The sequence below is a fragment of the Rhamphochromis sp. 'chilingali' genome, assembly GCF_963969265.1.
Source record: "Rhamphochromis sp. 'chilingali' genome assembly, chromosome: 7".
In the NCBI taxonomy this organism is placed as follows: Eukaryota; Metazoa; Chordata; class Actinopteri; order Cichliformes; family Cichlidae; genus Rhamphochromis; species Rhamphochromis sp. 'chilingali'.
This window is the reverse complement of record NC_137934.1, coordinates 5,415,948-5,439,958: the sequence shown is the minus strand read 5'-3', so window position 1 is coordinate 5,439,958 and position 24,011 is coordinate 5,415,948. Positions and strand designations below refer to the sequence as shown.

General features: G+C 39.4%; 1 protein-coding gene across 2 annotated transcripts in view; it reads right to left on the bottom strand.

Moving 5' to 3' along the window:
- Positions 1–24,011, bottom strand: part of tafa5a (TAFA chemokine like family member 5a) — a 180,062-nt gene that overhangs the window by 70,143 nt on the left and 85,908 nt on the right. For both annotated transcript variants that reach the window (XR_013972235.1, XM_080887035.1), the window contains exon 2: positions 17,795–17,944. Coding sequence is in view for 1 of the 2 variants with exons in the window: in XM_080887035.1 (XP_080743161.1) it covers positions 17,795–17,944 (150 nt within the window). In the remaining variant the exon portion in view is untranslated. The remainder of the gene's footprint in view (positions 1–17,794; positions 17,945–24,011) is intronic.

The window sequence follows — 24,011 nt, the reverse complement described above, 5'->3', positions numbered from 1 at the left end:
CCAAAATACATAATGGCAAATAAAGTTGGCTTGTATAAATTATTCTAATAGAAGAAAGATTAGGAGCTACAGACGTTAACAAAAAGAAATAAGAATATATAAGATGAGAATATAGTCTGAGTTTGGCGTATGCTCTGAGCTCATCATTCATTTAAAACAGCATCCAAACATTTTTTTCTTTGTTTCCTAAATTTTCAAATGTTCTAGAGTAATATGCATTTACTGGTCTTTCATTAGTTTTTTATTAATTTTGAGCTCAAAGGTGTCAAACTGTTGTTTAGCAACAATGCAAGTAGATTCAGACTTTCGTCACATTCGTAAATAATCAAACTTCTGATAAAAATTCCAGTAAGGTTATAAGAAACCACCCATCGATCACAATCCACACAGCATTACTGCTACACAGCATTAGGCCAAAGATAAACAATCACTAAAGGCGCAATGGCTCACTGGCCAGGTCGCAGCCCCAGGAGAGAGGTCTGCTGAATGAGCGAGTGTGTTATTCACTGGCAGAAATTTTAGTGTCATCTGAAAGTCAGACATAGATTTGAGAGACATTTGCAGACAGTAAAGTTAAGACAACAAACACTGGAAATATTGGAAAGCCTGATTTTTCTTGATTGCATCGCTGCTTGGCCATTTTTAAGCACAGCTGGGATTCTCGGCCTGCATCTTTGGCCGGCTTTTCCCCTGCTGCATCACACATGTTGGGAAGTGATGAGTACATATTCCCTGGAGCCTCCAGGTGGATGCTGGGGTGCTGGAGATAGTTTTAGATCACAAAAGGAAGGTGTGTTTGGTATATTACATGAGGAGGATTTGTGTATGTGTGTTGGCGAGATGCAGTGCAGCTTGGGTTGCGTGAGTGACCTAGCTCACACCATTCATTAGTTTTACTCCTGATGTGCCCTCCAGATATACTCTATGAGAGTCAAAACAAAGTGTACGCTAGATGTCAGGTTAGAAAAGCAGCTCTGTTGTTAAAAGAGAGACTGCTGCTTCAATTAGTCTAAAAAGCACAATTACACCAGCGCAAATGTACTGCTACAGAGGAGAAGAGCACTTCAAAAGACACTAGTGATTTGAGCTTATTCTTTAGTCACGAATGGAGTGTATAAGTAAACAGAAAATGTAAAGTACATTTCACATCACACACAAGCGTCCCCCTCAATGAGATGGCGAAGTCTGCTGTATTTCTGCACAATGACATTCTGACACCTACATACGGTAAATACCTCAGCTCTTGCCCTTACCTCTCTGAGCGGATTATTAATACAGAAGGACACTTTGTAGCTAACTTAATCAGATGAAGTGAGGCAGGGAATGAAAGGCAACGAAAAAGAGGTGGAGAGAGCGAGAACGCTTGTGAGATGGCGAAAAAGTGTCAGAGAGGGAGAGAGCGCACAACACATTAGTCCACATATGATTTATTCCCCCCTCTAGGTGAAGGAGACACCATTTGTTTTCATTTGCCTTTATTTTTATCCCAGATTCATCTTGCCTTCACATGCCTGTCACCACTGCACTAATATTATTTTGACCATGTGATGTCCCATAACTGGCTCTTATAAAAATTGCCCCCACGCGACAGCAGAGGATGACGCATGGAGAGAGAGAGGGGGGAGGGGTTTCCGTTTTAATTTGTTGATCTGATTTCATTCTTTGTGGTTTTTTGCACAGAGATTAAAAGGTTCGCTGGACAGGAATGTGTGAAGGGTGGGGATAATAATATCTGTCCCCCAGAACATCCGCACAAATGCACACAGACACACATTTGAAATGTGTTTGCATTTAACAGAAGCCCTGGCTTTTTCTTTTTTTTATTATTATTACTGGCAAGGTGAGCCAGTTGTGCTCCAACCCAAGGACAAAGACAACTGTGACCACAGTCCCCTCCTTGCGGGGCTTTGCAGAACAATTAGAAGAGCGTGGAGGGTGACTGCAGCTGTATTTCAGGACAGCATACACACACACAAGAACACACACACACACACAAGAACACAGTGCATGTATAAGCGCAGGTACAACGTTGATGCAAGTTAAAAGGTGTGATAAGTAAAATTCCTAATACGTATGAATTAAAATTAATCTCTATTAATCAATATGGGGGCAGGTAACATTTTAACAGGAATGTTTATTTTAATAATAACAAACCTTATTTTTAAAAGAACAACACACCATGGATGTATTCAAAGAGCCGTAGTGAAAAAAACTTCCACGGGTCATCACAATGCTAAACTAAAATAGTACTCCTCTGTCACACAGATAACCAAGTCTGTCATATTTCTGTAATGTGTCAAAAAGTGGTGAGGCTATAAAGATAAGGGGATACAGCAAGGAACGTGGAATGTCCTAACCTGAAGCAATTTAGGGAAAGGAAGGTTCATGTAGCTCCAGTACTTGTACGAGAGCAGCCTAGTTGTAGGGATCCAATGGTAACAATGACTCTTTTTCACTGGAGGGTCTCTAGCGAGGTGTTCGTACCGCTGCCAACGAGTGGAAAAGGGAGAAATCTACAATTTAAGAATTAATAAGCAAGACTGAGTGATGCAACAGCAAGACATTCTACATACAAATAATATATTATTTTCAGCAACGATAAATCATTCCTATCCATACATGATGTGCTATAGTTAGATTCTCTTAATAAACAGTGCGTTGTTCTCAAATGTCAGATTGTTACAGGACACTTTGGTGTCCAGTTTGCTGTTCCAACTGAAATCATCAGAGACAAATTTGGCTTCAGTTTGTACATTAACTTTATAAATACAAAGATATTACTGTGGGTGTATTTTCTGTGTATACATTTATGCGCAATATACTATTATTGAATTCATTTTGTGTTTGATCTTTGAAATGTTAATTACATTTGTAGATGATAAGTCTGTTCTTTTTTTTTGGGGGGGGGGGAACATTTTTCATGCTGGCTGGGTAACTTTGAGAATTTCAAGTTTCAATATTGAATATCCAGCAGTCAGAACAGGCAACGCTGAATCCAACTAAAACTGGTGGCAAAAGACAAAAGTAGATGTAGTGACACTGTGATTAATGATGGCAGTAATAACACCAGCTTGCATCAATTAGTAAATCCTGTTGTTGCTCTAACGGTAGAGCCCAGCTGTTTTATCAGCGGGCTGATATTAGCTATTTTCCAATATCGATATCACTGAAATGAATGAGAATATCTGAGGTGTAAATCAGCAATTATCTCTACCCATGGGGTGGCTGTAGCTCAGGCAGTAGGGCAGGTCATCTACTGATTGGAAGGTTGGTGGTTTGATTCCTGGCTTCCCCTAGTCTGCATGCCAAATATCCTTGGGCAAGATATTAACCCCAAATTGCTCTCCGATGCATCCATCGGAGTATGAATGTGTGTGAATGTTACTTAGAAAGCACTTAGAACAATGTACTTGTGCGAATGGGTGAATGCACAAGTTGTGTAAAGCGCTTTGAGTGCTCAGAAGAGTAGAAAAGCGCTGTATAAGAACCAGTCCATTTACCATGTTGTAAAAATCCTAATATCATCCTATCATCTAATATTTAACGCTGAAAGGGGGAATACATTTTCTAAAACAATACTGTACTAGTTTTTTTCTGGTCCCCTCCCAACATGACATATATGTCCATTAAATAGCAACTCACTAGGTGATGTCCAGAAGACAATGTATGTGGTTTAAAAAAATTCTGCCATGTTTCTGGAAAATTAACCAATGGGCCAGTGTCCTACAGGCTTTAGATATCACCCTGGGACAACACACCTGAATCAAATGATTAGAGAACTTCAACACATGTTTAGGAGGTAATTTAGCCATTTAAATCAGCTGTGTTGGATCAAGGACACATCTAAAACCTGCAGGACACCGGCCTGTGAGGCCTGGAGATGGACACCCCTGATCTAATTTAAACAAACCAAAAAATAAGAATCAAATAGTGCTGTTGTCTAACAATTTGGGGTCTTTTAACTTGTATTGAACTTTAATTGGATACATGGAATATAGACAAATGATTACAAATGTTGTGAAAATATTATCATAGATAATTAAGATGATTTGGGTGTGACTTAAACTGTTTTTATACAAACAATGCTACCCCAAAGGGCCTAACTCCCATTGTAACAAAAACAAGCAATGTTCTTAATATGCTAATATTTCTGTTTTGGCCAGCCAAGTATCCAGCAGGGACTCCAACAAGTTAATGGTCCCCACCAAAAAGTATTCGGGGCACAAAACCCCAATGCAAAACAGAGTGTTAAGATTAAACAAACACCATATGTTAATTAGTGAGCTTAAGAAGTGCTGATGGGCAGATTTTGTTCGCTTTACACAGATCTAGACTAGCTGTGTCGCTTTTATCCCCTTTGTCTTAAGCTAAGCTAACCGGCTGCTGAGACCATATTAACCTTGCCGGCATAAGATGGTCTTCTTATCCGACTCTTGGTAAAGAAGTAGATTAAATGCTCAGAAATTTCAAACATGGTTTAAAAGGGAAGAAAACTATGCATGTGGAAGCTGTTTGCTTTTCTAGTAACAGTAAGTCATTGTCTTCATGCCTTCCATACCGAGTCCTTGCATTCAGATTGTGCGCCCATCCAGCAGAGTGCACCCAGCTGCACAGCAATTACAGGTGGGTTTGAAACGGTACACAACGAGACGCATACATTATTAAATGAACCCGTGTTCAGATGAAATTGCTAAGCCAGCCAATAAAGGTAAATTACCAAAGACAAAACGCGGCGGCGAGGAAGAGCGAGGGCCCTCCCCGAAATTGCATTGCATTAATGAACAACCTCATTTCTGAAAATGGAGAGGAAACACACAGTTTCACCTATCAGCATGAGACAGAGCAAGGGAAAGAGGGGGAAGAGAGAGTGAGATGGAACACAACATTGACTACCTAATTATGCATTTTATCATTTCAGTCACAATAGAGTGCCTCCTTTCTTTAGTTGCCCAGTGTACTCGTGCAGCTGTTCCTTCACTGCTTTAATGAGGAAGATAAAGAACAATCACAACCGTGTTATATTAACATCCACTGACCACCAAATTGCTTCCTGCTGCAGCATCTCATACACACAAACACATCACTTCCCAATCATGTACAGGCCGCATAGTCACAGTCCCCTCATTTGAGCATAAACCGAATTTGGTTCATGTTGTTTTTGTCCATCAGTAAAGCCTGTGAGAGACAAAAATTACCCACACGAGTTTAATAATATTATATAAGGCAGAGGGTATTTGCTTTCCCTCTGTGGTTGTTTGTGTTTTGACACTGTAGGAATACAGGCTGTTACACATGACCTCCTGTTTTTCTTCTTCCATTGGCTTTCCCTTCACGTCCCTGACAGTCAAAGCTAGCACAGATCCTTGACTCTCTGGTGGAGCTGTAATATCATGTTGCCGGTCTATCAGATTGTGTCCATCCATCCGCTCATCCATCTGCCCAACCATCCATTCATCCAGGAAGACAATCACCCTTATCACCCTTTTCCTTTTGGCTCTTAAAAATAAAAAAATAAAAAAATAATAACTGTAATCACAAGGTAGAGCTGAAAGGAAGATAAGTGGCTGCAGGAGGGAGGAGGAGATGTACACTGCAGGGCTCTGACACCCGTCATATGGAATCAGCACCTCATGAGTAATGGGGGTTAAAAAGGGAAAAGCGCTTTCTCTCTCAGTGCCAGATGGGCTCGTGTGTGCTGAGTGAGAGCTGTGAGTGACTGAGGGAGTGAATGAGTGAGTGAACAGTTGCATCCCTTCTTAGCAGTCCTTCTCCGTCAACAGCAGAAATCAAATAGCACGGGGGACGCGAAGGCTGACCGGCCCTACCTCGTCTGAGCTTCCGTCGAGAACTGGCAGGAAAAGACGCTTTACAATCCAGCAAGAGAATTACTGAAGAACAAGCTGTCTTTTTACATAGTGTATCTTAATGTTTGCCAAAAAGCGGGGGGGAAATTAACATCTGCTTATGAGAGATTGTGGCATTTGCTGGAGTTCTTGATGATGTCTAAAATGCTCGTAGATGACAAAGTGGTTTGTTTTTCTCCCTGAGACGGTTTCAGGTAAATAACTAAACACCTTTTTAACCCATGTAGATTTAGGAAAATTAAGTACACTGAATTTATTACATTTTTCTCTTGAGGCAACTTCTAAAGAATTCCAGTTCCTATCTTGTTAGTTTATAGGAGTGTTTCCCAACCGCTGTGCCGCAGCACGTAGGTGTGCCGTGAGAAATGATCAGGTGTGGAAGATTATCTGGTTCCACCTGATTAGTACTCTAGCGACCTACGTGAGTAACGGGCAGACCAATTACATTCTCTTCCACTAGAGGGCAGTACAACTATCTGCTCTAATTAAATGGGTTGCCAATTGCCAGTAAAACAGAAGACTAAGAAGAAATTAAATAATAGTCATGCTGTGAGTGAGACAAGGAAAATTAGTCAATCTGACCTGAGTCCTGGAGAAAATTCCGACCCAGATGAAGAAAGCAAAAAAGGTATACCGTGGACAAACTGAGCTAATTCCGCTCTGCCTGATGCGCGGGGAAAAGTTATCAATATGCTTTTTGTGACATTTTTGTTTGGTGCTGTGCCATGTGATTTTTCTAATGTGAAATATGTGCTGTGGCTCCAAAAGATTGGGAAACACTGGTTTATAATACATTATCAAGAGCTCATCCCCCATGACCCTGAATTGGCTAAATAAAAGAGAATGGATAGATCAAAATTTCATATTTACAAAATCCATATCCATACAAAATATCTCATGAAAACATGTTATGTATGCATATAGCAAGAAAAATCTTATCACTTAAAGACATGCTATACTTGTTTATTCTATCCAGAAGCCAAAGATCTTTGGTTACTGAGACTCAGACCTTGTGCAGGAATACAGCAGAATATAAGAACCAAGTATAATGTAAAAAAAAGTTAGAGTTGTTAACTCTGAGTTTTTTTCAATTTGTCTCATGGCCTAAACTTTTTTTTTTTAAATTGCAGTAAAATATATGTATATGTTTTGACAGTTTGATGTTGCTAATAAAGATCTATAGTCATATAAACGTCAAAGCATTTTCAAATTTGTGATGCATTTTTGCATCATATTTATATATTTTTGACACTTTTTACAGCTAATACATTATTATATCTCATATTTCATACTTTGTTCAAGGTTGCATTATAAAAAATATAAAACAAATGATGACCGTCTCATGCTCTGTTTTTTAACAGTGTTCCTGAGAGGCCCATCACATGCAAAATCATGGGAAAACCCCCCAAACATAGGTCCTTAACCATTATTCACAGTGTTTCAGCAGTAGTTAAGTCTACAGACTCGTTTTAACACCCTCACCATCCTGTAAATGTGGCATGTGCCCCAAGAGGGTCTGTAGAAGCAGTAATTATTTATTAATTGTTCATAGCCTGAGCAGGCATAGCCCCTTGGACATGCGTTCACAGCGGGGGGAACTTTTCTCTTCCAATTAGCCCAGTGAGGTGGAGATGGTGAGAGCACGGGCCATCAACCACGATGGTGCCCGTGCACAGACTTGTGGGAGATGTGAAGGAGAGGCGGTGAGCGTTTAGGAAGGCACACCATGTTGTGTGCAGCCAAAAGAATACATCAGTGTCCTCGCCATCCTTTGGTGTTATGACTAGCGTCAGGGCTCAAGGTGTAAAGAAAAAATAGACTGAAAATGGTGGCAAAAGAGCAGAAGCAGACTGTATTAATCCATGCATCTGTGTGCTTTTATACATATAAGTGAAGTTACTGTATGTGAGGTCTGTGTTAGTCTGTGTTCCATGTGTGTGTTCTCAGAGGATGTAAAAGACAAGGTGGGAGTGAGTTACAGCGGAGGCTGAGACATATTAGCTCTTGAGGATTTATGAGGCTGAGATGTTAGGATGACTCTGATGGGCTCACCAAGTGATTGGTGTGCTGGCCTTGCTAAGAATTCGCTTTATGAAGAGCTCTGTAATACTTCAACACAAGAGCCTGATGGCTCATTTGAAAGCCAGACAGAGCACATGAAGGCAATCCACCAAGCCAACATCCCTCTTCATGAACACTTAGCGCAGAGTTGATCTTCAGCTGAATGATTTGGCATCAAATCAGCATAGACCTTAACAAGAGTTATTTTTTTCTCCCCTCATCCTGAACCAAAATTAATGGTGACTCACTGTTGCTTGGGTAACATAAGATTTCTGCGTCAAAAATGCCACGAGACGAGGAAAAAAAAAGAGTTGAAATTATGGATGGTTTTAGGTGATTGCGAGTTACATTTTTAATGTGGCTACCTTTCATTTCACACGTACATGCTTATCAAGCATTTTAAACCAATCTTCACTGTCTTCTTTCTTTTGACCTGGATTAATTATAATAAAACACAGAGACTGCAGCCCATGGTGTCCAACAATAGGGCATCAATAATGCCTGACGTTATCAACATCTCAGAACCTTGGAACACCTGGGTCCACTTGATCACACTGAAGGCGTAGATTTATGAACGCAGAGTGCAATGGGTTCTGGGCAGAAGGGATACATGGATAATGCAGCTTCATCAGGAGAGACCGTAATGGCTTGCAAGAATGCATTATGGCATCAGCATAAGCTATATCATCTGGGATATTGAAGATATGCAATCGATGTAATTATACATGCCCACGCACACACATCTAGTGCACTACTTTTTTATGTTTGGCTGCATTAATATCCATCATCTGCAATAACAAAAACAAACTACACATCTGTTTATGCAAAAGTTTAAAGGCTTTGCTGTAAATGTGGCAAGAATTTTGAAATGACATTACACGAATTTTACCTGCTTATGTTGATTCATGTAAAAATGACTTTTATAATAACATGTGACCCTTTTATGATTCCATAAAAAGCTAACAAAGACATTCTGTCTGCTTAAAAGGTTTTTATTTTAAAAATACTGCTAATGTACACGATCATATCACACATTCATAATATGTGAGTGTGTCATCATTTATTAAGAAATACAAAACCAGGACATTTTTTAAATAACTGTGAAAAATGAATGCGCCTTACTGGGCAATTCAACAGGGAAGAGGCTACAAAGCGACATAATGCAAGGTTAATAGATGGGAAACTTACTGTAACTATGCCACAGAATGAAAGCCAGAGCTCAACACTTTGCATTATTTTTATGCTAATGTTCGCCACTCGTCAGCTTTTTCACCCCACGGGGGAAAACACAAGCTTTCTTTGTATTATATTTCTGCTTGTCATACTGCAAAACACAAACCAGTTCATGATGTGTGTGTGTGTGTGCGCGTGCATAAACTCACAAAGAAGCTGTTTTGATAGCAGTCGCTCTTGGGGGAAGAGAGCTCCGCAGTAATATTTTCCAAAAATTCAGAGTGCCCAAGAAACGGGAAAAACAGGAGGAAAGTATTAAACAAAACAAAAAAAAAGGACAATGCTCATTTGGGAATTTTTTTGTTCTCGTTCTCTTTTATAGCCTGCAAAACCGATGGCTTGACAGTTGGAGCAACTTGCTTGGATAATGTTTGAAGAGTGTTGGGGAAGAAAGATGCTGCTATTTTTAGCTCTCACTCAATACTTTTCATTCTGAGTTTCTTAGAGTTCCTGTCCCATGAACAAAAAAAGCAGTGAGAATATAGAATTCACAACAATGGTCAGTGTCAAAGTGCCTCATTATTGCAGAAAAGAAAACTGTAGCAGCTGATGTAAGTAACACTTGCAGTTTTACCTTCAGTATAAAACTCAGAAATCAGTCAGATGTGGCCATTTGTGTTTCTTTGCCATTTTTCTCACGTTCCCTTTTATTTTCTCCGTTTTTCATTATTCAGTTGTATCTTTTTCAGTAGTTGTTGTTTGGTGAATGCATTTTCCAGTATTACAGGCCACGAGATGCTAATGGGTCCTTCACAATGGACAGTGTTGGGAAGGTTACTTTTAAAATGTATTCCATTACAGAATACAGAATACATGCCCCAAAATGTATTCTGTAACGTATTCCGTTACGTTACTCAATGACAGTAACGTATTCTGAATACTTTGGATTACTTAATATATTATCATGCTGTTTACAACAACGTGAATGTACTATTGCTGTGTGATTTATTACTATTACTGAAGGTCCGCGACTCCGAACTGTAGTAAAGGGACCTCTGACTAATACGGCGGGGTCCCTGTCGGCTCGTAGCCGAAAAATAGCTTTACTTTGTTGTGTGGGTCAACTTTTCTTGCGAGAGACAGAGAGAGGCGTTGAAAGACTGCTCCAACGGAACTTATTGTTTTCGGAGGAAAACACGAACACGGTGTACAGTCGAGTCTTAATAGCTTGGCTGAAGTGGTTATTATTATATTTACATGCTTCCAGCTCCCGTTTTTCCTCGATGACAACTCCTACCTTTTCACTCCCCTTTTTCTCTCTCCCTCCTCGCGCTCACAGACCCATAACGTGTAACACGGACTACACTGCCTATGATGCTACATTCTTTAGAGCTATGCTTGTAGCATTCTGCCTGTTAGCTTAGCACAACAACAACAACAACAACAACAACAACGAAAAGGCGCTCTCTCACCCAGGAAACACACAGTCGCAGAGAGAGAGAGAGAGAGCGTCGCCCTGTAACCATGGCAACCGTAACGCTGCCGCCTGGAACAAAAGAACGTAGCTGTCAAACAAAACCCAAACAGTCCTGACAAAATGAAACAGGAAAGTACCGCAGTGTAATCCATTTATTTCAACAAAGTAACTGTATTCTGAATACCACCTTTTTAAACGGTAACTGTAACGGAATACAGTTACTCATATTTTGTATTTTAAATACGTAACGGCGGTACATGTATTCCGTTACTCCCCAACACTGACAATGGATTCACACCACATATGATACATGATACAGAGTGGCTCAGTATACAAAAGACTGATGTCAAAATGAAAATATACAATGTGGATGTACTGTTTTTCTCCTTTCTTTTTTAATAAAAAATGAAAGTGTCAGCAAGGAAAACTGTGGATTCTGTATATCCATTACTATAGTATTGTTATTTGAAGTTAATATTTTAGTGCATATTGGATGATGAATGGGAGATTTCTGCAAAAGAAAAATACATTTTGTTAATAGCACCAATACTGTCAATAAGAAAATCCAGGAAGCAAACGGGAAGCAGACTGGAGGGTTTGCATGTACTGGGTATTATTGGTACATAAAAAGAATCATGCAGTTCGTGTCCCACTGCAGTTAGTAGGCTACAGCCTCTAAGCCAGCACACCCAAGGAGAAGCATCCCACCCCAGGCTGCAGTCCCCATCTGCCTGCCCTTTTTCACTCCTCTCCCTTTGACAAGACTGCAGCCCATGGTGTTCAGTCGTTGCTATACTTGTGCACATCAGAAACAGAAAATTTAAAAAAAGGGAAAAATAGAAAGAGTGATATTACAATTGCACTGCTGGGCCATTCCAGTCTCTGTGCCCCTAGACAGTACTGTGGTAGTGGCTAGCTTGCTAACTGGCTACAGGAGGTGACATGACATGTTTTCCCAACAGACTGTGATTCCCTCCTTTCCTCTCTGGATCAAATCAAACCAGTGTGCTGATGCAGTATGATTGGAGCTGTGGTACTATTTAATAGCCCAGAGACTGAGTCTGACGCATACTGTTGTCTCTATCACTGACTGATTCACTGGAACAATTCCTCATATGCAAGCTACCCGGGGAAGTGAGTCTAGTGGGAAGAGTCATTTTTGAAGCTTGCAATGCAGCTTAGTGAAATGACAATGCAACCTGTATTTTAGAAGTGGTGGAAAAAGTATTTATTTAGATTAAAAACAGTAGTACAAAAAAATAGGAACAGTATTTTTAAAAAATGATTGTAGTTTAATCTGTCTTAACACATTTACATTTCTTAATATAACATATATATAAAGTTAATTAGAACATTCAATAATGTTTTTTAAAAAAATGTGTCTTTAATCAATCTGGAAAAAAAACGGACTCTATCCTAACACTACCATTAACACTATCCAGAATTCGAAGCCAGCCAGAAGCCAGCAGCCTCGGTATTAGCAAAAGCTCAGATGAGTTAAAATTCAGTGACTGGAATTAATAAACAGACTGGGAAAAATGTGAGTAAATGACATTTATTTTGTCATATAAATCTTTTCCACCTGCTTTTGATTTTTGAGGTAAAATATGTTAGGTAACAGTGAAGCACATAGCATCTTTTTATTATCCGTACCTCTTTCAATCGGCAGAGTGCTTTATTTTCAGTTGACAGAAAATCCTGCAGTCTTTGCAGAGTTTCATAATTTCTTTTATTAAGAAAATAAAATTTTTCATGAAAGAAAAGGTTATTTTTACTTGTAAATGCTGCCAGTTACAGTTCTTGGAATCTGCAAAAACCAGTATTTCCAAGGCAATACTGAAAAAACTGGAAATCGGAATGAGTCAAGAAAATTAGTGCATCTCTATAAAACAGTGGAGACATCTGACCAGTGTGCAAAGTAATGTTGCTCTTTAACTATATATAGCAAGGTAATGTGTCCACAGTCGAGTCACAGTTTACATTAAATCCATTATGTGAATTTAACAATTACAGTAAGTAAGTAGACATAAAAAAACGTGAATGTTACAGGTAATTTTAAAAAATCTTCTGGGATTAATAAAATATTCTGAAATACAAAACCACCAAAAAAAAAATTTATTATTCCAGGTCATTCATCAAAAGTGTACTTTTTATGAAATATTTTAGCTGTGCGCTGTGTTGTTGAACAACCCTGTCGCCAATACACTGGAACCTGAAAAAGTAGATTTTAAAAAGTGTTTCTTGTTGTGTTCTAATACATTTTTGACCATTAAATTGAAACTACTCACTCCTAAGAGACATAAGACTTCACTCACACTAATGTCAAGCAACTTTTAAAATCAGGGTGGAATGTAAAATGGCTTGTGAAACTCAACGATGATGTAGTTATATAGAAATAAGGACAGAAATTTTGAAGTTTTTCTTGTACTGGTTAGTGGGACACGCTCATTCTAGTCTGAAAAGATTGGAAAAAATGTCAGCTTATATCAAAGAGGACTGACGTTTGGTCTAGCCATGATGTTAGCACACGGCTCGATCATGTCACTCACTGTTTCTGCAATTCCAGGCTAAATAGGTTTCCGAAAGAGGTTTGCACATTTATTGTTGGACATAACAGTATATGCTTGAATTGAATCAATGTCATCATTTCAGCCAAACAAAATCAAACACAAGCACATTCACCTGAGGCAGGGGCTCCCTGCTGAGCTACCACACTCCACCTGTAACAAGCTCCTCCAAGTCTCTGGCTCACTCTGTAGCCCCCTCACGCATGCAGCAAGTCTGGGTAGGTAACATTGTTTCTCTCTAATAGTATCTCTTGGTCTCTCAGCCTCATAAAAAGAATTATTATCAGCTCTCTTAAAAATCATCAAGCACAGATGTAAAAAGGCTCAAGAGCATGAAATTGTAGCTACTAAAGGGTGTACTTATGCAACACTAGGGTGTGATTCAGGCCTCAAATAGCCAGAGCCATTGAAGAAAGACACTATTGCAGCGCGTGACAGAGACAATTGAAAAAAAAAAGCAAAGAGGAGAAGAAGAGGGAAAGAACAAAATGTGAAATGGAAAGGGTCAGAGAAAGACAGCATTTTATGCCACATATGTAATTCTGCAGGGTTTTGTTTTATTTTCTCAAAGCACGTTCCCTTACTGACTCGTGCATCAAACAGCGCGACAACAGAAAGCTTATCATGTTGACGGCTTATCTCCTACTTTCACCTCCTCAAAGCAATAAACACACACAGAACAAGTGGAAGATGGGAAATGCACAACAACAGAGGATGGCTCTTCAGGATCAATGCCACTACAGCTTTCCCTGTCTTTTTTTTTTTTCATCTTCCAGGTCCTGTCCAAGAAACAGAAACAGTCTAAGGCTGTTGACGGAGCTATGGATTATCCTGTATGCATGGAATGACCGATGTGAACAGAGTCTGAAGCATGAAGGACACCGATCGTGTCAGCCAAGGCAAAGGCATATTACAACAGAGCGCAGACCTCAAGGACTCAAGTAGATTAAAACTGATTGAAATCCCATTTGTGGCATTTGTGGTCTGTTCTGTCAGCATCCCTCCCCGCCCGTCACCCTCCACCCGCTCTCTTTTTCAATGTTCCCAAAGTGAGCCGAGTGTGAGTCTGAATATAAAACAAATAAGATTGCATTTGTGGAGACAAGCGCCTCAAATTTGCATGGCAATAATATCAAGCTGTGAGATTTTGTAATATGAACAGCAATAAAGAAGTGTGTGTTTGTGTGTGCTTGAGCGCTTGTGTGTCTGTGTATGGGTGTCAGTTTTTTGACAGGAAACAACGTGACATTATGGAAGGAAACTGATAAATCACTATCTGACAGAAAAATATGTACACAGATGTGCATCTGCGTACGGGCATGCTCGAAACCAAACATTCAATTCAGTCACACGTGCATGTACACACACCTTTAACCAAATACAAAAACGCACCATCATGCGTTTAAAATGCTTGATGCTTTTATTTTAGTTAGCAGAAGATTTCAAATCTCAGGTTATTTAGGGGATTTAGGGATTATTATGTAGGTTGTTTTATTATGTTGTATAAAGCTTTATAATGGCTGGCAGGAGGCACTGCCTGCAAAGTCCCCTGTGTGCAGCAATTGCCACATATTGCATGCAAAATCATCAGCTGTGTGTTAATTTTAATTATTTTAAGATCATAGTAAAATCCTCCTGCACAGATGCGGGTATATGCTGTTTACCTGCAAAATGAACCACTAAACCTACATGCAGTGCATACAGATACATACCTTGCTTTTGTGGATTTACTATAAGTTGTTATATTTACTGCAGGCCTATCCTCTCTAATTTGGGGAGGAGGATAGATCTGAGTCTACAGTACGTAACACTGATTGCAGAATTTTTACATCTATAGCTATAGTATGAAGAAGAAACAGGAAGACTGAGGGGAAAATCATCACACTTTACATAGGTAGGAATTCTAGTTTATTTTAGTTGCAAAAGCAAAAATGCAGTAAAGCCTAGAGCTTTCAACAGAGTACTTAATTGCTTAATGGTTAAATAAATTATGCATATAGGATAAGTAATTACACACCTAAATACAATGGTCAAAACAGCTTCTTCATGCTTTGTGTTGAGCACTTCGAATTGAAATGTGCTTTGAAAAGGAAAAAAGTTCCATGACACAGTGTTCCCCTGTTAATGTATGTAGCGCATATGCACACTATCGGTCTTCTTTTTTTTTTTTTCAGTAGTTGGTTATACCTGGCATCCACCTCCACGGGTCTCTTGAGGCAAGCTGATAAGCTTAAGCTCTCTTCAATAAGAGTCATATCTAGCCTACACAAAATGCCACCATGCGCCATGGAGTCCACGTTGTGACAAATACTTCCTGATGTTATCAAGATACTGAGGATTTATGAAACATGCATACCGCTTATTTAATGGCAAAAGTGAAGTGCCTCCACAGCGCGAGCGGTTATGTCAATAAGATCGGAACTTCCTTGAAACGAAACACGCGCAGCTCAGTGTGAAGCAGTTTAGCCACAGGAAGAAAATGATTTTGGAGAAAGACCAGATTTCGAATGTCATGTTGACTCCTGTCTGCTGAACAAATTGGTATTAACGTTCAGTCCATTTAAACACGGTTCAAAGCCGTCTCTTCATGAGATCAGCAGGTAAAAAACAGTCAAACAGAGCACTGAGGATATGTAGCTCCTCTAACCAGGCATACAACTGTGAAGGCACAGTTGAAAAACAGGCAAAACAAGACATCCACAGTTACAGTTCACTGCAGGTCTTTCTTGATAATAGAGCCATTTGTTCTGCCTTCACCTGAGCACACAACCTCCCCTCCCTCAATGTGTAGAGGCCACATCATGAGAGAGAGTAAAAGGCCATGGGGCTGCAGTGAAGATACCTCATTTCTTAAAATTCTTTGAGATGTAATGGAGCCAGAATGGTGATAACGAGAAAAAGCTTCGAGATGACCAAGCTCAAGCTTCCCCTCGTTAAATAAATGTATGCGAAGATGTCTGGGCAACAACTAATGAGCCCTTTTCTACTGTAAACAACCATTAAGTTTCTTTTCTTTGTAATGATCATTTCTCTCCCTTTTGGCTGTCCATTGAAAACTATGCATTTACCATCTGAAAACACATTGTGAGCACTTAGCATTTAGGGGATGTTTTAGTTTAGTTATGCTGATATTTTGGAGAGCTTTTTGCAAGGTGAGGATTCTTAATCTTTTATTCAGGAAATGCAGAGATTATGTGTTGTATCTCAGTAATAAAAAGTTCAGTTATGTCAAGATTTGTAATAACAACGCTTACAGTGATGACTTCCCACTTGAAATATGAATGTTAGCATTTTTCTTCGTGTAATTGCTGCAGCTGACTTTGCTATTTCTATGCTACTGAGCTCAGTGAAACACAGTTGGCTTTTTACTCAACTGGATAAGGAAACTACTGCCCGACTATATAGGATTGTAAGGACCAATATCTGGTGATGTAAAAATCTGATGTATCAGCCAAACTTCTTTTCTTCAGAAACACAAAATATTAAAACATTTCTCCAACATTTGTATGCATAGTTATTTATGGGTCCTTACTAAGATGATTTAACAATGTAGTTCATATTTGATGTCAACATGAAAGTTGCAGACGATCTTCTGGCAGACAAAATATGCAAAATCAACACTTGTAACATTGTTAACCAATGTTTCTAACATCTTTTTATATTTTTATTAATCAGCTATTGCAAATTGCTTGTCAAATAGCTAATATCGGTTCTGCTTATATCATGTAGCTACTTGTATTTGTTTAGAATAACTGTCTCTAAGTCTCTGACAGTCAACATTAAGAATTCCTTCATCTGCAAGATGTCTGCACGTATTACACTCTCCCAGAACATTTCAGTGTATTTAGATTTTTGCATCACCGTAGAGTGACAGAAATTTACATGACCACTAAATAGCCTCCACTCGGGGCATTTTCCAGAGTTTGGCTTTATCTTGTGCAACTGTATAAAATGTTCTCTTTTTTTGAAATTGCAGCTCATATCAGCAGATAACCACAGATGTCGACTTCAAATTGCTTGATCTAAAGATGACAGTCTTATTATTTTGGATCTTATTATTAGGATAAAGCAGCCTGAGAAATTAAGCAAGCACTCACATTTAGAGAGCTTATAGCAGCTTTCATTTTTGCTTCCAAATGACAAATGTTGCTTTTCTTCTCTATTAATAATATCAATAACAATAAGAACTCTGGTTGGACTAAAACTGACATTATTACACAGGAAGTGCCACTCTTCCATGAAAAATAAGTCCATCTGTTGGTGAGGGATTTAGAAACACCCCTGGAGCTTCTTCTTCTTCTTCTTTTTTTTTTTTTTAAAGATGAAACAGAAAAAAAGATTTAGTGCAGGTTTTACTAACATAAAGAAAGCCCTGTGATCCACTTTGCTCCACACTGTAGGTTTATCCACCTTAAGCCCTAACTAAAAAACAGCGAAAATCTAGCTGCCCCGAGACTGTTGATGCAGTTTTCTACGCTTGGATATGGCTTAATTTTACATTCAATTTTCTTTACATGCTTCAAGGAAAACACAATTCAATGTAAAAGCCAAACAACCCGGAGGAAAATCGTGTTCATGTCTGAGTAGTTTTCACTCTTAATGACAGCAAAGCTAAGTCAGAATCTACCCCTGCCCCTGCCCCTCTCTCTTACCGTCCACACAGGCGGGTCTAGCTCTTGTAGTTCCAGCGATCTGGCCCTTCTTACAGGCACAGCGGGCCGTCTGCCTGGCGATGGTCCGCCGTGGTTGGCTGCTGTCCCTGTCCAGCGTCACAATCTCACATGTCCCCGCTGCCAGCTGGCCTGGAAATGACATTGCACCACAGGACACGAGGTCAGAAAGATGAAATCATAAACAGGGCAAAATAAATGACTCTGTCTCTTCTGTTAAATTTGTGTTATGTTGTATGTTCAGCAGTGTAGAACTTTTTTTTAAATCCTTGGTAGCTCAGCTGACAGGGCAGCAGGTTAACAATAGCTAATTTGTAGTGTCAGGTCTTATGAGAACAACTAGTGCATGTGTGCATTCTGAAATGTCCTTATCTTTAGCAAAGACTCTAGACACATTAATATGCATGCTAAGATCATTTAACCTCAGAAAGGTAAGACTCATTGTGCTGTACCGGTTGTATCCTGGAAAGTAGATGCTTTATTCCCCTGCTGAAGTACAGGCAGGTGTGATTTCAGTGCTGGGTTTAATAAAAGCTAGAGAGGAGTAAGAGCAAGGTTCAATGATGGAGCACATCCAGGTTCTTCTATTTACATTTACAAGACAGAGCACCGGCCTTGGTGAAAGTGTGCACCTCTTGATGTCCTTTTAATTGCTCACGAATTCAACTTTCTTTTTCTAAGAGACGTTGCGGTGTCTAACTTGAATAAACAGATTGGAGATGTGAAAGGGCTAGATGAAAAATCTACTTTCCTTTAACTGATTTTAACCACATCAGCAGGAATACCATTTTTGCCTCTTTCACCGTGAAAGCAATTTGCGTTCATTAAGGTTTGACAGGCCTGAGATCCTTAGCCCTCGACATCTCCACTGGAACCACTCACAAGCCAGCAGAGGGACACTGTAATGGGGCTGACTTTAAAAGACAATGGTGGAGAAATTACTTTTAAATTTCAGCCACCTAAAGACTACCCATGAGCTATTTCCCATTAAGGGCCACATCCAATCAGTGCACCTCTTTGAAGGTAATGTTCCCATTACCCATGAATAAAACGCATGAATACTGATGAACTTTGTAATTGCTGCCAAGCCCCACTGTCTTACACACAGACATATCCTTCCATGTATTCAATCAGGCGACCTTTGGCCTTGTAGCTGGGCCCTTGCTGCTCGCAAATTAACCTTTGTCTGTGTGTGGAGGCCCTCGGATGCCATCTTGGAGAGGCTTATCGGGATCTAATTGTGATTGGCAAGAGGATGGAAGTTGTGATTAAATCTGGACTTGAGTCGCGAACACTTGGGTGGCTAGCTTAATGAACTGAGCGGCGAGGGGTCACACCCAGGGTAATGGGGATCTATCAGGATTCATCCACATGCAGGTACCTGCGGTGGCCATGGTCACACACACTGAGAACACGGCTGTGTGCATATAATATTTAGCTTGCTATACTCTTACATGTGCTATTTGAATAATATGTCTATGGATATAGGTTTGCATGTGTTCAGTACCTTCAAACGTTGATTAAGTAGCATTATGCTGCACTTTAATTAATATATTTATATAAGAAGACAGATATTCAAAAATTAATTGATGTAACAAAACGTTGTCTCTGAGAATTAGACAGAGCTGTAGTGTTTTAGCAATGGGTAAGGGTTCAGACACATGGATCCGTTACTCAAACAAATTCCTGGAATTAATCTTCTCACTGGTGATACCTGAAACAACACACCCCTACCAGTCACGGACATTCTTCAGTTTAATAGTTTAACCTTTTAATAATTTAATTATTCTTCTTTTGTTTCACATTTTTGTGTGTTTTGCTGACACCAAAAAATTATATCCCAAACGAGTGAAAACAAGCTTAAAACATCTCCTGACATATTTTCTGCTGAAACAGGCCAAATTATTTTGGCAGAAGTGCTACTTCTGTCCAAAATGTCAGAAACACAGTGTGAAAAATGCTTTGCAAAACTACTGCGACTGCTTCCAAGGAGCTGGCAGGTCACTGATAAACGAATGCAGAATTAGCTAACCCACTTGGAAAAGTAACACAAATTTGGTATTTGCCCAGGCAGATGCATTTGATGGTTCACTTGTCAAATATAGGGTCAAAGTAAAAGTACTGTACTCCAATAAATGTCAAATTAAGTACCAGATCAAAGTGGCCAATTATTTCAACTACTTTATCGATGTAATTAAGAACAGCACCCATCATTACCCATGTCCACCTATATTGTCTGTGTGTCTGTTTGTGTGTGCATGCAGCCAGTTACCAGGCGTTATTGGTATACAATTTATTATATCTATAAATACAACTCTACAAAGAAGACAGGAGACGTGATTAGAGATGTGCAGAAAGATAAATTAACACAAGATGCCTTTGCTCAGAAAGGCATGCCAACAAAATTCACTGTCTGAAATGTTTTGCAGTGAGATGAAGCGCCCCTTCCCCATCAAAACACACACACACACACACACACACACACACACACACACACACACACACACACACACACACACACACACACACACACACACACACTTGCTCTTCTTCTCCTTCATGCCTTCTTACTTAACATACCTCTTGCATCTATTCTATCTTTAATGCCTGATGTCGGATAATGATGTCTGAACTGCTGTATGTGTATTTACATCTATGCGCATCTTAATGCTACTCACTGCCTTCTTCCTGCTTCCTCTTTTGGAACTCTTCCATCGCAAGACGCTGGACAGACTGTTTAGATCTGTCTTATGCAATCTTGTGAATCACTGTGCCACCGAGTTACCATGTGCGAAGTCAACAAGTTCAGAGACTGTGGCTGATTTGACGCTGCGATCCTCTGTTGTTGGTCTATTTTGAGTCGATGGAGCTCATTAATTGACTATGTTTCATCAAACAGGGGTCTTGCTCTTGCCGCCACAGCTGTAGCTGTCAGGAAACTGAATTAATATCTGTTTTATGTTGTTGTCTTGCCGTGTAAAGTATACTACTTCTTGGTATGACGATGAATCTTCACATTTTAAACTGAGGTTAAAACGAAACAGTTCCTTACTCACATTATGAAGCTAAATAGGACAGAGAAAAATATTTCATGTTTTATTTAAATGTATATTTTTGAGCTGCTGACACTGATCTTAACTGTTGGATTATATACCTTTAAAACTTTGAAACAGACCTTTAAACTGGTCAGGAATTGCTTGGCAACAACTGGTCGCTAGGATAAAATGAGTAGTCCTTGAGCAGCTTCAAGGACTTCAAGTGTTTGCTGGAGGTTGCTAAAACTGATGACTAAAGCTTGATTTAGACTTCCCACTTAGACTGTGGCAAACCAACTTACATACTAACTGCAAGCTCTTTTTATTCCTACAGTGCAACTTTCCACACCATTTAATTTGTTGTGGTATGCGTCGACGAGACGTGTAGTTACATTTCTCAGGAGGTGCATTTCAGGTTGCATAGAAGCTTGCAGCATAAATTTAAAGGGGTTAAAGCGTAAGTTACAACTTAGATCTGACACATTCATATGTAAGCCCCAATCACACATGGAGTAAAGACCGGTCAGTAACTCCACGGTAACCACTGGTTGCCAAGAAAAAAATGTGTATCCCCCAAATCTAAAATTCTTTGCTGTTGCTAGGTGACATTGGCCAAAACGAGCTAGTTGAAGTTGCTAGTTGTACTGAAAACCTTGCAATTGTTTTGGTTGCTAGCAGTTTGTCATGGTCAGCCTTAGTTTATATGGAAGACGCAGGCTTGTCTCCAAACTCTTGCCAACTACGAACCGCTAACAGTCCAGCACAAATCAGAAACACACACTGCTCACTTTCTAAAACATTTTGGTTTCAACGTAAGGCACAACCTTTACTTTGAAGATTAATGGTTTCCATTATCAAATTGTGTTGCAGTTTGTTCAAGTTTCATTACAGCTCACTGGTTAGTTAGCAAATCTATGTAGACAAGTTGCCATTTTCAATCCAACAATAGGCACCCCAGCAATCTGCTTGCGACCAAAGCAATCACAAGGATGTTTTTGTGCGCAGTACCTTTTATGTGACAAGCAAACATTCACCAACTGACCGGGAAATACACATTTTTCCAGGGGGTAGTTGATGAGTATCTAGGCTTGTGTGACTGAGGCCTTGAATTGAAATTGTCAAATTATTCAACGGGTTGAATTTCTGTGCACGTTTGAACACATTTTATGGCTGTAAAACTCAAAAACAATTTCACTTTTAAATTGAAGTGTAACAAATGTGTTTCATGGAGTTTGGTCAATGTTAAGATAATTCATCCATGCCAGCTGACGCAAGACTTTAATGAGAAGAGTTAAAAGCCATTATACACACGCTAACATGCTTAGAAAGCAGTTTGATGTTGGCCAGGTATTATATTCACCTTCTTCATTCATCATATTAGATGTTAACCAGTTAGCACTAACACCAGAAACACAGCTCCACAGGTATGTCCACAGTAAGTAATTAATCCTTAATAATAACAAATATCTTCCTCAGATTTCACAGCAGTCCATAACTAAACCAGTAATAAAATGTAAAAATATGGTCCAACTTTCGAATTCTTGCAATAAATTCTAAATCAAATTTCCGCAAGCATCCTTAATATGCTACTAAAAATGATAATAAAAAGTTAATACTAAAAATGTATCTGGGTTGCCATCCTGAGGAATTTGTTTCTGCAGACAGTTTTACAGACAGAAAGATATTTGTTTGATAGTTGGGGGGAATCTCACAGAAGTCTTTAGGGAAATGCCAAAACAAGTTCTAAATGCAAGTGTTCTAGGTGTTTCAGTTTTTCCAGATAATATGTAAGAGAACTTGAAGACAAGCTGGTCTCTATCTCCCAATAACGTGGGAGTTGACTTCATTGCTTCTTTTCTAAAACAAATTGCTCCAAGCGTCCCTGTGGCTCTGCCTCCAGAACACAGTGCCAAGGATAGGACAGACTCTGCCACTGTGAAACACAGCAAAGCTAAACAAACAAAGAATAAAAAAAATGAACCGAACCAAATCTCCCCAACACAACAAAGTATCCCTCCTCCCACTGGTCCTGGGGGATCTGCAGAAAAAGTTGAAATGTTAGAGGATACACAGCTCCGATAAGGCTCTCTCACCACAGCATAACTGCACATTTGGTCCACAACACAAACTCTGTATTTCTCAGAATTAATATGAAATATCATTGTTCATTTACAATTTATTACATGCACTGATGCAGTCTTTTCACAATCATCCCATGAAGAAAATGGACCGTGACGAGAGGAAGCTGTAATCCCCTTTTTGGGGATAGCCACATAAACAGTGGAGAAAAAAAATCAGAAACTGGAAGGAATCCTTAGAAAGAAGCCCAAAGCTTGTACTAGTAGTGCTATGATTCATCATCAACCTTATCGGCTCCTGTTGTTGAGCAGTTGTCAACTTGGCCAGCCAAATGCCTGATTAAAATGTATGTGTGGCCACCCTAGAGTGAAATGAAGGCTCTGACTGTGGCAGAAGATGAATGTGACACAGTGTATGACTTAATGCAATGTAATGTTATTGACATGCTCCTGTGTCTTATTATTCCTTTTCCCGCTATTCAGCACATTAAAATTGCACAGCCATACAGGGCTATTTGACAAATGTCCAGCATGGCATTGCAGGAAGACTTGACTCGACCCCTGCTGCTTGCATCTTTTGCTTTGCGTCTTTTTCAGAAGGTGATTTTTCATTCATTTTTTAAAAATATATTATTTTTTGTCTTGTTTTCCTGCTCAAGAGACCCAAACGCAAGAAAAAGCTACTTCTAAGAATCTGCTGATCTGAATGTCTAAGATATTTATAAATGTGTGGTTAAGGCTTGCTATGAACGGTTGGTATAGTTTGGTTGCTGTTTTTTTTCTCTTCTTCTTCTTCTTTCTTGGTCCTTTGAAAATCTAAAGTGTGTTAGACTCATGCTGAGATTGCATACTGTGCTAAACAAGAAGCTGCTATTACTGAACCATTTTTGAGTGTCCTCGTAAATGCAGCACAAAAACACATTCTGACATGACATTTACTGAGATACTGAAGTGCGGTCTAACCGAATGAGTTTTTAATTAGCCCTCATTTTCCAGTAATACTCATGGCAGCGTACATAAGAAAGATGAGTCCTCCCATGCAAAAAATAGTTGCAAAATGTCTCTGGATGGTAAATGAACACCACG